The sequence below is a fragment of the Suncus etruscus genome (genome assembly GCF_024139225.1).
Source record: "Suncus etruscus isolate mSunEtr1 chromosome 15 unlocalized genomic scaffold, mSunEtr1.pri.cur SUPER_15_unloc_1, whole genome shotgun sequence".
NCBI classification, from domain to species: Eukaryota; Metazoa; Chordata; class Mammalia; order Eulipotyphla; family Soricidae; genus Suncus; species Suncus etruscus.
This window is the reverse complement of record NW_026060286.1, coordinates 322,893-337,333: the sequence shown is the minus strand read 5'-3', so window position 1 is coordinate 337,333 and position 14,441 is coordinate 322,893. Positions and strand designations below refer to the sequence as shown.

Below are 14,441 nucleotides of genomic sequence, written 5' to 3'. Positions count from 1 at the left end.
TGTAATGGATTATACTGGGAGTCAGAGATTCTCTCTGGACCAGCCAAGGACAAGGCAAGTGCCCTTTTTGCTGTTCTGTAGGTTCAGTGCAAAGTTCTCCAGATACCCAGGCACTTGTCTTCTCGCTCTCTTTACTCAGGACCCTAAATTGGGGCCTGGTAGATTTCCTCGTTTCCTAACTGTCTAAACTCTGGCTGGAGGATTTTTTTGTTTGTTTTTGGGCCATACCTGGTGACACTCAGGGGCTACTTCTGGCTATTTGCTCAGAAATTGTTCCTGGCTTATGGGATGCCTGGGGATCAAACCATGGTCCGTCCTAGGTTAGTGCGTACAACACCCTACTGCCCTGGCCCCTGAATGGCCTATTCTGCAACCCACTGGCTCTGTTTCTCTGTCCTGTGTTGTTCATTCCATGCAGTTCAGATCTTTTGTTCTTTGCTTTGCAGTCTCACCTCACCTGTGCTCCCACATTCTTAAGCAAGTTGCTCTTTCAAAGCCTATATGTTTGTAGACCCATAGTTTTTAGATTTAAGAGGGAAATGTGAGCAAAAGATCATTTGAGAAGTCATAGGGATTGGGAGTCAGGTCATTTTTATCTGCACAAGGAGGGATTTTTTTTGTAGGCAAATGTGTGCTGATTTGAAAAAACACAGGTTTGATAGCACAGTGGCGTTTGCCTTGCAGGCAGCCCTCCCAGGACCAAAGGTGGTTGGTTCAAATCCCTGCCAGGAGCTATTCCTGAGCAGATAGCCAGGAGTAACCCCTGAGCACTGCTGGGTGTGGCCTAAAAACCAACAAAAAAAAAAAAAAGAAAGAAAGAAAGAAAAAACACAGGTTTGACTCAACAATGTGACCCTTGAATTTTCTTTCTTTCTATCCTTTCTGCCAAGGGAAGTGGTGGGCTGCTGTGTATGTAGCATTGTGGGAAACCCAGAGTGCTTTTTAACTTCTGCATTTATTCTGGGGAGTTATTCCTGGCAATGTTCAGTGGACCTAGTAATTCTGGGCATTGGCCTAGGTATGTGGTGTGCATACCACTATTTCCAAGAACCTACTTGAAGAATGTTCACACATTCTGTTGGCTGGTCCACAGGGATTTCTGGAGCCTGTCACCAGAGGTGCCCATTGACATACTGACTTTGAGGCTGGTTCTTTCTGAGTGGAGAAACAGAGAAATTGCATCCCTTTAGGATACCAGGTAGTTCCTTCTTTACAATGAGAGCCTTTTTATTCAGACATGGTGATGTGTCTCTAATGTGGCTGTGAGTTTGAATGGCCAGGCCTGAACACCTCTCAAAGGGAGCTCTATAGACATGTGATGCTGGAGACTTACCAGCACCTGCAGGCTATAGGTATAAGATGCCCTGGGGGCATCTGTGAGGAACAGACCCTTTGGGGAAAATCACATATTCAGGGATCTGGGTTTACTAGGAGGCCTAACATTGCAGTTCACCAAAGTCAAGGCCCTCCCTATTGTCTTACACTTCCAGGTCTGACTTTATCTTAGAGGAGTCCAATTATTTAATTTAAATGTCATTCCAAAGTCCTGAGAGATAGTACATTATGTGGGGTGTTTGCCTTGGCCTCTGTGAACCAGATGTCATAAACTTCCAGGGATTATCCCTGAGCACAGAGCTAGGAGTCAGCCCTGACTACTGCGGGTACCTGCCACAATTTCCCCAAATGCCAGCCATTCAATTTTTGTAAGTTTGGGGAAGCTCTTGACCACACCTGGGAGTGCTCAGAATTTAGTATAGGCACTGAGCTTAGGGACTACTTCTGGCATATTCAGCGATCACTTTGGGTGCTAGTGATCAAATCTGGATCTGCTGCTCTGTACTAATGTGCCAACTCCCAATAAGTCCAAGTGTTATTCGAGAAAGTTTGACTGTTCATCCATTGTTTAGGGCTCGCAAGGCATCAGCGCCTCTTGAGTTTCTTTGGCTGGTGCAGTGCAGGGGATCAGGCCTGAGGCTCCTGCTCGTGATGGACATTTCCCAATTTTTCTGTGATCTAGGCTGTACTGTGTCATTTGATGGTTTCTTTTGTGGTACAGCCAAGAGTACTCAGGCTTCATCTGGCTCTGCGCTCAGGAGTCAACCCTGGCAGGGCTTGGTGGTGTTTGGGAGCCTAAAAGCCTCCACACACTATTATCATAGTCTCACGGCCTCTTTCTGGAGACTAAGAGAAACCTAGGGATCAACGAGGAAAGTGGATGCAATGGCTGCAGTGGTGGTAAATAGCCCACGTGCAGAAATTAGTGTGAATCTGAATCCAACTTCATTGACTGCTACAGTGATATATTTCTACATGATTTTCACATGTGAGACAGCCTACATCTTTTCCTGCAAGGTCAAAGAGATGGCACCTTCTTGTTAGCAAAAGCTTATTAGTGCACACTGTATTATCTATACTTTTCTTCACAACAGACAATTCACAGGCCTTTATTGTGGGTTCCGAACCTTCTGAAAGATAAGCTCCAACTAAAGTGGACAGAGAGGAGTCTGTTTGAGCCAGATGCATTCTTGGGTTAGAAAAGGCAAATTTTGGGGCTGGAGAGGTAGCATGGAGGTAGTGCGTTTGCCTTGCATGCAGAAGGATGGTGGTTTGAATCCTGGCATCCCATATGGTCCCTGAGCCTGCCAGGAGCGATTTCTGAGCTTAGAACCAGGAGTAAACCCTGAGCGTAGCTGGGTATGACCCAAATACCAAAAAAAAAAAAAAAAAAAAAAAAAGAAAAAAAGAAGGTGGGGGTAGGAAGGAAGGAAGGAAGGAAGGAAGGAAGGAAGGAAAGGCTAATTTTAACACCTCAAAGTTTTTACTCCTAAGCCAGACCCTGAGTGTGAATTCTGATGTAAGTTAAAGCCAGGTGTTCCCATTAGGGTTCCTTTTATCTGAGAGAGCATGCTGTTTAAAGATACAAGGATCCTTTCAATGACTAATTTTACTTTGAGTATTACAAAGTTATTTTATGTTTCTCTTAATGCCAAGCTTTCCAGGTAAATGGATATTTAATCCAGGCCGCATTTTCCTATATTAATTCTTTAATTAGGAGGTAAATAGGGCCCGGAGAGATAGCACAGCGGCGTTTGCCTTGCAAGCAGCTGATCCAGGACCAAAGGTGGTTGGTTCGAATCCCGGTGTCCCATATGGTCCCCTGTGCCTGCCAGGAGCTATTTCTGAGCAGACAGCCAGGAGTGACCCCTGAGCAGAGCCGGGTGTGGCCCAAAAACAAAAACAAAGAAAAATGAGGTACCATCTCACACCAAAGAGAATGGCACACATCACAAAGAACAAGTGGGGCCTGAGAGATAGAACTGCGGTGTTTGCCTTGCCCTTTTTTTTTTTTTGGGGGGGGGTCATACCCCGCAGCGCTCAGGGGCACTCATGGCTCCACGCTCAGAAATTGCTCCTGGCAGGCTTGGGGGACCATATGGGATGCAGGGATTTGAACCACTGTCCTTCTGCATGAAAGGCAAACGCCTTACTTCCATGCTATCTCTCCGGCCCCGGTGTTTGCCTGGATCCAGGACCCAAGGTGGTTGGTTTGAATCTAGGCGTCCCATATTGGTCCCCCATGCCTGCCAGGAGCTATTTCTGAGCAGATAGCCAGGAGTAACCCCTGAGCACCGCTGCTTGTGGCCCAAAAACCAAAAACCAAAAAAAAAGAAAAAACAATTAGTGCTGGTGGGGAAATGGAGAGAAAGGAACTCTTACTCACTGCTGGTGGGAATGCTGTCTAGTCCAGCCTTTATGGAAAACAATTTGGAGATTCCTCAAAAAACTGGAAATTGAGCTCCCATATGATCCAGCTATACCACTCCTAGGTATTTACCCTAGGAACACAGAAATACAATTCAACAATCCTTTCCTCACACCTATATTCATTGAAGCACTATTTACAATAGCCAGACTTTGGAAACAACCAAAATGCCCTTCAGCAGATGAATGGGCCAAGAATCTTTGGTACATATACACAATGGAGTATTATGCAGCCATGACATTTTTCTATATGTGGAGGTACATTAAATCTATTGTGTTGAGCGAAATAAGTCAGAGGGAGAGAGAGTTAGACACCGAATAGTCTAATTCATCTGTGAGTTTTAAGAACATTTTTTTTTTTTTTTTTTAAGTTTTTGGGTCACACCCGGCGGTGCTCAGGGGTTACTCCTGGCTGTCTGCTCAGAAATAGCTCCTGGCAGGCACGGGGGACCATATGGGACACCGGGATTCAAACCAACCACCTTTGGTCCTGGATCAGCTGCTTGCAAGGCAAACACCACTGTGCTATCTCTCCGGGCCCAGTTTTAAGAAAAATTAAGGACATTATTGTACTAATGCCCAGAGACAGTAGAGATGAGGGCCAGAAGGACAGACTCACAATAGAAAGATCACTACAAAATGTGGTTTTTGCAGTTAGGGAGATAACTACAGTAACAACTATCATGTCAATCTTTTTTTTTTTTTTTTTTTTTTGGTTTTTGGTTTTTGGGTCACACCTGGCTCTGCTCAGAAATAGCTCCTGGCAGGCACGGGGGACCATATGGGACGCCGGAATTCGAACCAACCACCTTAAGTCCTGGATCGGCTGCTTGCAAGGCAAATGCCACTGTGCTATCTCTCCGGGCCCTATCATGTCAATCTTAATAAGTGAGCGAAGTAGAATGCCTGTCTCACTTGCAGAGGATGGGAATGAGGGAGGGGAGAATTGGTGGGAATGTTGCACTGCTGAAGTGGGCATTCTCTTTATGACTGAAGCCCACTTACAATCATGCTTATAATCATGGTGCTTAAATAAAGATTTTATTTTATTTAAAAATGGGGGCAGTGTGGTGGCACAGCGTTAGGGCCTTTGCCTTGTAGGTGCTGACTTAGGACCGACCTTGGTTCCATCCCTCAGCAGCATCCCATATGGTCCCTCAAGCCAGGAGCGATTTCTGAGCACATAGCCAGGAGAAACCCCTGAGAGTCACTGGGTGTGGCCCCAAAACAAAAATAATTACTCCTGACGCTTTTGGGGGACCATATGAATTGCAATGAATCTAACATTGGTCTGTCACAGTAGAAGGCAAAGCCCTACCCTTGGATTATTACTCAGACCCAGCCCCTTAATCTCAAGAAATTTTGCAGTCTTGTCATCCTGGCAGTGTTTGTGGTTACTTCTGCTTTGCACTCAGTTCTCACCTATAGAAAAGCTCAGGGAACTACAGAGTGTGTCATGACCCATGCACATCAGTCCTTTGTGAGCCCTGACTTGTATTACAGTATTGCTCCCCCACAGTATTATCAGGCGCTCTATGTTGGATACTTTCATTGAACCTGGTCTCATCTGTGTGATAACCAACATGCAGAAGGAAAGCAGAGATTCTTTTATTCATCTGTTCCATGATTTGGCTACTTTAATCAGGGATCTAGAATATACACTAGGGGTGGTAGGATGCTGTCCCCTTCTCTGTCTCTAAACCATGAAACTTTTCTTTTTACAGGACAATTCAGGGTGAAGCCTGTATTGATCTCCTGGTTGGAAGAAGGAGCCCTGGGAGGCTGCAGAGAGGCTGTTTGGAGGTTAGTGTGGATGAGCCCCAGAGTCAGGCCCTGTGGAGGAGCGTGGCAGTGTCCTGGACAATTTGAAATGTGGGTGCTGAGCAGCGTCGGAGTCCTGGATAAGGGTTGTGGGACCTCCTGCTCCAGTTCATAGCTATTGATGCTAAAGCCCACAGTGGTCTGGAACTTGTCTGTCTTGACTTTTCCTTTTTCTGCTTCCCAGTCCTGTGGTTCTGCGCCTTCATCACCTGTCTATACTCTCAGGGTAGCTACACAATTCCTTATTGCCATTCCCTTCTCAGGGGCAGTTTGACGCCACTCTGTTCTGTGTTTTCATATACTATTTGTCTTTGCCATTGGATCATTTTCTTTCTTTCTTTTCTTTCTTTTTTTTTTTTGGGGGGGGGGTCACACCCAGCAGTGCTCAGGGGTTATTCCTGGCTCCAGGCTCAGAAATTGCTCCTGGCAGACACGGGGGACCATATGGGACACAGGGATTTGAACTGATGACCTCCTGCATGAAAGGCCTTACCTCCATGCTATCTCTCCAGCCCATGCCATTGGATCATTTTCAGCGATTCCCAAAGAGTTTTATTCTCTCATTTCTTGAGACCTCCTTGCTGGTTGTACTCGGTGCTTACACTGGCGCCTGTGCTTCTCAAACCTTTCTGGTGCACTCAGAGAACCATATTTGATGGCCTGATCGAACCTGGGTCCCCTCCTGCCAAATAAATAACAGTTCTTAGGAATACTAAGAAATTTTTGGTTTCTTTTTCTTTTGGGTATAACCCAGTGATTTTCTGGATTACTCTCTTTTGTTTGTTTTTTTGGTTTTTGATATGCTGCATACTTAGCAGCACTCAGTGGTTACTCCTAGTTCTGTGCTCAGAAATTGCTCCTGGCAGGCTAGAGGAACATAGGGGATGCAGGGAATCGATCTCAGGTCTCTATTGGGTCAGCCTTGTGCAAGCAAACTCCCTACCCCTGTGCTATCTCTTCCTCGATTAACCTTAGCTCTACTCTCAAATAGTACTCTTGGCAAGGCTTTGGGGTAGTATATGGGATGCCAGAAATTTAACTTGGTTCAAAATTTGCAGGCTGTCCTAAATATCTGTCCCAGTAGAAATATGTTTAAACCACAGAGAAGTAAGCCCAGCACCACCCTAATGTGGGCATCTTTAAGTTCCTCATTTTGATCCTCTTAATCTAATTTCCCTATTACGGAAGTTGATTTAGTACCGAAGACAATATATAGTCACTTTGTTGCCTAAACAACTAGGTTTCGGTCAAGTCATTTTTCGGGGTGTGTGTGTGTGTGTGTGTGTGTGTGTGTGTGTGTGTGTGTGAGATTTTGTGCCACAACTTCAGATTCAGGTGTGTGTGTGTGTGTGTGTGTGTGTGTGTGTGTGTGTGTGTGTGTGTGTGTGAGATTTTGTGCCACAACTTCAGATTCAGGTGTGTGTGTGTGTGTGTGTGTGTGATTTTGTGCCACAACTTCAGATTCAGAGGGGTGTGTGTGTGTGTGTGTGTGTGTGTGTGTGTGTGTGTGTGATTTTGTGCCACAACTTCAGATTCAGGTTTTACTAATGGCTCTTTGCTAAGAAATTATTCCTGACAGGCTTTGGAAATCATATAGTATGCCAGGATTTTATGTTTGAAACCATTGATGAATGAGCATGTAATGTCTTAACAGTGGGTCTTTGAACAGTTTGTATTTCGTTAATTTTTTTGTGTTTTTTTTGGGGGGTCAGTCCTGGTAGTACTCCTGACCTTGTGCTCAGAAATTATTCTTGTTTGGAAAGGGGGCCATAGGGAAATTCAGTGATTCAGCCAGGATCAGCTGCATGCAAGGCCAACAACCTCAATGTTTTGCATTGTTCTGGTTCGTCGATTCTTACGTTATATATTTGGTTTGGTTTTAGTGTGCAGACCTTCTCTTCAGAATTTCACCTTTCTACAATTTAATTTTGGAATGGAATCTCCAGACAGGAGTGAGATGGTAAGATTTGCAAATAGGAATCAATATTTTTATTATGGTGCGGAATAGCTCAGTTTTCAAACACATAGAGGACTTACTAAGCGAGGTCTGAAAACATTAACCTTTTATCACATCTATGGTCTCTATACTGTTGGAAGGATCCAGAACACAGCGTGAGAAATCGCCCTTTAGTTCCACATGAGCGCCAAGATCAGTTCAATGATTTGTCTACCCAAAAGGTCTGAAATTATTTGTCAGAGCAAAGAAATCCTGTGATTAGCGTGGAAAATGGTTTAGGGAGGGAAGAGATGCAGTGATTTTGATTTAATAGAACATTTCGTCAAGTGTTTCTACTGGTTCATTGTCCATTGGATCTGTATCCCAGTGGGAAGGTCTCTTCTCATTGTATGTGGGGATGGAAACTGTGTCTCCTTCAGTACTGTACATGGTCCCCAAACCTTACCTAGTATGATCAGGAAATATAAAGCCAGAGGAAAGAAGAGCACTGCCTAGAGGGACTCCGCAGTACAGTAAAAATTAAAAAAAAAAAAAAAAAAAGAATGTGAGCTCATTGGTGTTTGGGAGGAATATACCTACAGTGACTTTTGTTTTGTTTTGGTGTGACTGTGACTGTAGGGTTGGGCCCATTTTAGATGTCAGGGATTGACTAGACCCTCCTTGCTATCCACCTGCTCTCAATGTAATGAGGTATTTAAAATTCTGATACGGCCATTTCCTTTTGTTGTGCCAAAGATCCCGCCTGGCCTTTTATTCATAGGCTCATATGTCTCACACTGAGCTATAACCAAGCCTTAAACAAGGATATGTTTTATGTTTGTTTCAAAATGGAGCTTGAAGTTTCTCCTGAGGGATACATTTATACTTCTGTGCTTATTTACTGAAGTAGTGAAGTAGAGAAATTTTTATAATTTTGGTTGTTCCATATCCATAACATTTGCTCATTCTATTACTGAAAGTAATAAATGGGCCATAGTAGTAGCAGTCCATGTAGGGATTGTACATTGTGCACGGGAAATTAGAGTTCAGTACTCGATATCCCAAAAGGTCCCTTCAGCAGGGCCAGGTATGATCCCAGAGATCAGAGCTAGAAGTAATTCTTGAGCATCACCGGTATGGCCCCAAAATAAAAAAAAAGTAAAGAAGATAGCTAGTACAGTAGAAAGTGTGCTTGCTTTCCACTAGACCGACAGAAATCAAATCCCTGGCATCCCACGAGTTATCTGAGCAGCATAAGAACTGATTCTTGAGTGAAGACCCAGGAGTAGACTCTGGCCCAGATGCTTAAAAAGTAATTGAAAATGGGGCATGCATTGGAGAAAAAGTACTAGGGTACAGTACTTAAAGCCTCAGAGACTCTGATGTCTACCTGTCTCCAGAGACATCCACTCATATAAAATATATTTGTCTATGATGGTTATCACACATGAAGGGCCGTTTTGAACATGGAGACTCGGGGAGAGAGAAGCTATTGGACTAACCCTGTGCTGTTCCATAGGAAAGCTGCAACACCCGCTGGGTCGTGCGTGATTCTGTGCTGTGGGTCACAACCTCGAGGGAACAGCCCTGCCTGGATCATGATGGGAATGAGGACCCTGGGGTCATCTGTTCAGTTGGGGACCAGAATGAGGAAAGCGTCCTCGCAGCGGAGACCCAGTCTGTTTGTGACCTCACTTCTGAGTCTGCTCCGTCCAGTCCCTGGATTCAGCACTCCACAGATGGGTCACTTTCTGCCCAGCAGCCAACAGTGTTTGCTCTGAGCCCCTCACTTCAAGAGACTCACAAGCACATTCTCCATGGAGTGGTGACTCCCACATGCAATCAGTGTGAGGAGGACTCCCCCTGTGCTTGGCACAGTGATGTGCCCTCAGATACCCCTATTACGCAGGATTCCTCTGACAGTCAGCAAAGTGGACACACTCTGAGCCAATGGCCGCATCCAAATGATCCTAAGGAAGTTGGGAAAGGAGACAAATGTCAAATAAGTCCTGAATATGGCAAGGCCTTCAGTTATTCTTCTTCCCTTATTGTACACAAGAAAATTCATACAGGAGAAAAGGATTATACATGCCAGGAGTGTGGAGAGGCCTTCACTCAACCCTCAAAGCTTATTAACCACTTGTCTATTCATACAGGCCAGAAGCCTTATGCATGTCAGGAGTGTGGAAAGGCCTTTACTCATCCCTCAAAGCTTATTAGGCACATGAATATACATACAAGAGAGAGACCTTATCCATGTGAAGCCTGTGGAAAGGCCTTCACTGAACCCTCAAAGCTTTTTAGTCATATGAACACTCATTTGGTAAAGAAGCCTTATGCATGTCAAGAGTGTGGAAAGACCTTCACTCACCCCTCAAAGCTTCTTAGTCACTTGACTATTCATACAGGAGAGAAGCCTTATATATGTCAGGAGTGTGGAAAGGCTTTTTCTCAATCCTCAGTTCTTATTAGACACATGAATATTCATACAGGGGAGGAACCTTATACATGTCAGGATTGTGGAAAAGTTATCGATCTATACTCAAAGTTTATTAGGCACATGAAGACTCATACAGGAGAAAAGCCTTATACATGTGAGGAGTGTGGAAAGGCCTTCAGTAAACCCTCAAGGCTGATTAGCCACTTGACTATTCATACAGGAGAGAAGCCTTATGAATGTCAGGAGTGTGGAAAGGCCTTCTCTCAATCCTCAACACTTATTAGGCACATGAAAATTCATACAGCAGAGAAACCTTATTTATGTCAGGAATGTGGGAAGGCATTCACTCGAACCTCAAACCTTACTAGGCACATGGCTATTCATACAGGAGAGAAGCCTTATACATGTCAGGAGTGTGGAAAGGGCTTTTCTCGATACTCACTGCTCATTAATCACATGAATATTCATACAGGAGAGAAGCCTACTTATTAGGAGTGTAGGAAGGCCTTCACTATCATCGCTTTCTGAGCACATGAAAATGAATACAGGATTATTAAGTAAATTGATGCCTTTTGAAGTGGTCCCCATTTGTTTCCTATTTGTTATTGTATCTCAATCCCTTGGTCTCCCCCCACCCCCAGGGGCTTGAATTTTGGAATTCAATAAAGTGAAGACAGGAGAACTCAGCTAGGGCTGTCATCTTGGCTTGTAGTTCCGTTTGTTGGATTGACTGGCTTTTAGGTGAAAGGCGTGCAGTGTAAATTTTCTTTCCTGCTGTACCTTCAATGACAATTATCAATGAACCATCCCCTGTATTACCCGGACATGGGGTATAGGATATCCCTTTCTCTTTTGGTAGTTTTTGGGACAACCTCAACCCAACTTCCAAAGAACGTCTATTTACAAATGGCCCCCTGAACGTTCCGTAACTCAACCTTCATCTACAGTGAATAGCATGTTTTCTTGGAAATTCCACATGAGGGTTGATGTGGTTCATTAAATCGATTATAACACTTTTTTTTTTTTTAAATACAGATAGGTTTATTTTTGTGTAAAGTCTTGGCATTTGGATGGCTGTGGTCCTCATTTTCTATGAAAAATTTCCAGAAAAGGAAATTGAATTTATTCTGCCTCTTTTTTTTTTTTTTTTTTTTTTTTTTGGTGTTTGGGTCACACCCGACATCGCCCAGGGCTTACTCCTGGCTCTATGCTAAGAAATCGCTCTTGACAGACTCGGGGGAACCATATGGGTTGCTGGGATTCGAACCACCAGCCTGCATGCAAGGCAAATGCCCTACCTCCATGCTATTTCTCCTGGATGAACTTTTTTTGGGGGGATGAAGTTTCTAACCCAAGATGCCTCACATTTAATTTGCAGCTGAAGCATCAACCGTTTATACTCTTCCCAGTTACATGAGTGAACTGGAGATTCTTACATAGAACACATGGCTCAGAATAGGGCTCAAGGATTGGTGGGGAAGGGTTTCCTAAGTGATATTTGAGCACTGAGTAGGCATAGCTATCAGTGTTCTGCATCTCCTTTCTCTGCTCAGTTGTTTCTTGCATTGCTTGTGAATAATGCACTTCTAGGGATTAGAATATGAAAATAGTCAACATCATGAAAGTGCTTAACTGTATGAGTGAGCTTTGAAATTGAGTTGTAGGGGCCTGGGTGGTAGCACAGTGGTAGGGCATTTGCCTTGCAGGCAGCTGACTCTGGGAAGATGCAGGTTCAATCCTCAGCATCCTATATGATCCCCCAAGCCAGGAACAATTTCTGAGCACAGAGCTAGGAGTAACCTCTGAGTGTCACCGGGTGTGGCCCATAAAGCAAAAAAAAAAAAAATTATGTGTTGGGACTGAAGAGAGGTAGCACAGTGGTAGGGCATTTGCCTTGCACACAGCCAACCAGGAGACAGTGGTTCGATTTCCTGCTTCCCATAGGATTCTGAGCCTGCTGGGATAATTTCTGAGTAACTTCAGAGCTAGGAGTAACTTCAGTAACTTCTGAATTCACTGAAGAGTAACTTCAGTAATTCCTGAGTCATTTCAGAGCCAGGAATGACCCTTGAGCACCACTGGATATAATCCCCCCTCAAAAACAAAACAACAACAACAAAAAAAAAACAAATATGATGTGCTAAAACTTTTTTAAATCACTAAACTAGATTTAAAAAATTTTAATGCAGTGATTTAACATTTCCTTATTAATTATAAGTAAAGGTAATAACTAACCACTAACCAAGATGTTTGGAGACAGTGACTTACACAAGTTCCCTCCATTTATAAAACATTTGATCTCAGACGCTTCTTCCTACACACCAGCAAATTGTCCATAATCCATTTCAACTATGTCTACACCCAGCATATTTATGACATGCCAAGGGAGGTATTTTCCTAACTACACTGTTAGGTTGTGTAAATGTAATAAAAACTCTGAATATGGGGGGCAGAAGAGAAAACACATCGGGTAGGGTGCTTGCCTTGCAAGCAGACCCAGGACCAACAGTGATTGGAATTCCTGCATCCCATATGGTCTCTGGTCCCTGTCAGGAGCGATTTCTGAGCAGAACGCCAGGAGTAACCCGAGTGCCGCTGAGTGTGGCCCAAAAAAAACCCACCAAAAACAAATTTAAAAAAACCTAAATATGGGTCTGTAGGGGCTCAGCTTGCAGTTTTACACAAAAGTCAGTCAAAATAGTATTTTAGGATAGATATATCAAGCAGGATATATCAAGCACAGGATCTTGGATCTTAGAGTCAGCCAAGCTTCCTAGTACTGCTTCCTGAGGGTCTGGGCTGACTTCAGAAAAGAGGAAAAAATAAAAGAGATTTTACAGGAGCATGGCATAGGGGGCCCAAGTAGTAGTTCAGCCTATAAGGGAGTTCAGCTTTTTGAATTGCACAGATTTCTCTCCCAGGCTCCCCATAAGACCTACGTCACTAGCTCTCAGGCTCTGCAGAGCTGGAGCCTAAGGGCACCAGGTTCAAATCTCTAAAATTCTAGAAGTTGACCAGGTTGGAGGCCCTGACATTATTTCTGGCCAATGGCCTAAAGAACCAGACAGCAGGGGCCGGAGAGATAGCATGGAGGTAGGCGTTTGCCTTCCGTGCAGAAGGTCATTGGTTCGAATCCCAGCATCCCATGTGGTCCCCCGAGCATGCCAGGAGCGATTTCAGAGCGTGGAGCCAGGAGTCCCCTGAGCACTGCTGGTTGTGACCCAAAAAACAAAGAAAAGAACTAGACAGAAGCAGCTAGTAATGCATTTCCAGGCCAGAAAAGAGAATTCTTACACTGCTGGGCTTCCATTCCCCATTGTAAATACTCCCATGTGCCATAGATACAAACCTGGATGAACAAATCCGAATCAGGGAGGCATATGAAATAATCCAAACCAGGCCGAGTGTGAAACACATATAGTTTGGTACTCTTCTACCTTGTGGCAAAACTTTTGTTTTGTTTTTGGGTCACACCCGGCAGCGCTCAGGGGCTCCTCCTGACTCTACACTCAGAAATCGTCCTCGGTAGGCTCTGGGGATCATATGGGATGCCGAGATTTGAACCACCATCCTTCTGCAGGCAAGGCAAACACCCTACCTCTGTGCTATCTCTCCAGCCCCAACAAAACTTTTTTTTTTGTTTTTTTGTTTTTTTTTTGTTGGGTCACACCCGGCAGCGCTCGGGATTACTTGTGGCTCTATGCTCAGAAATCGCTCCTGGCAGGCTCTGGGGACCATATAGGATGCCGGGATTTGAACCACCGACCTTCTGCATGCAAGGCAAACGCCTTACCTCCATGCTATTTCTCCGGCCCCAAAACTGTTTTTATTGAGTACAGAGACCATCCTCAAGGTGGGGGAATAAGAACAAAGTAAAAGTTAATTCAGGTTGTACTGAGCCTGTTCCACCCAGATTTGGGGTAAAACCAAGTTGTAACAAATACAAAGGAACTAACTACAGTCTTCATTTTGGATGAAACTAAGTTGTAAACAAAAGATACAAAGAAACCGGGGATGATTTTTGTTTTGGGGTATAATCTAATAACTGCTCACACGGCTGACAGAGGATGGATTCCCAATAATGATTCCCAACAATCCCAAATGATCACCTGGGCCAGGAGTGATTTCTGAGTACAGAGCCAGGAGTAACTCTTGAGCATCACTGGGTGTGGCAAAAGCAAAAAAAAAAAAAAAAAAATTGAGAAGGGTACAAAAGTTCTGTTTTATTGTTCTCTGCAAGAACAATCTGGGAACCCCAGATCAGAACTTATTAAAATTCTTGTTAATTTGCATAGGGAAGGTAAAAGCTGGGGAAATAAAACAAATAAACTTTTTTTTTTTTTTTTTGGTTTTTGGGTCACACCTGGCAGCGCTCAGTGGTTACTCCTGGCTCTATGCTCAGAAATCACCCCTGGGAGGCACAGGGGACCATATGGGATGCCGGGATTCGAACCACCGTCCTTCTGCATGAAAGACAAATGC

General features: G+C 44.1%; 1 protein-coding gene across 1 annotated transcript; it reads left to right on the top strand.

Moving 5' to 3' along the window:
• Positions 1-7,495: 7,495 nt before the first annotated feature.
• LOC126000439 (zinc finger protein OZF-like) lies at positions 7,496-10,626 on the top strand. The gene is made up of 2 exons (XM_049767729.1): positions 7,496-7,543; positions 9,039-10,626. The coding sequence occupies exons 1-2, from the start codon at positions 7,517-7,519 to the stop codon at positions 10,449-10,451; spliced, it is 1,440 nt and encodes a 479-aa protein (XP_049623686.1). The 5' UTR covers positions 7,496-7,516; the 3' UTR covers positions 10,452-10,626.
• Positions 10,627-14,441: the final 3,815 nt, after the last annotated feature.

Bases quoted from the DNA above. Each gene is read 5' to 3' on its own strand.
- LOC126000439 (XM_049767729.1), top strand. From the start codon at position 7,517: ATGGAATCTCCAGACAGGAGTGAGATG. The intron at 7,544-9,038 runs GTAAGATTTGCA...GCTGTTCCATAG, and splicing joins CTCCAGACAGGAGTGAGATG to GAAAGCTGCAACACCCGCTG.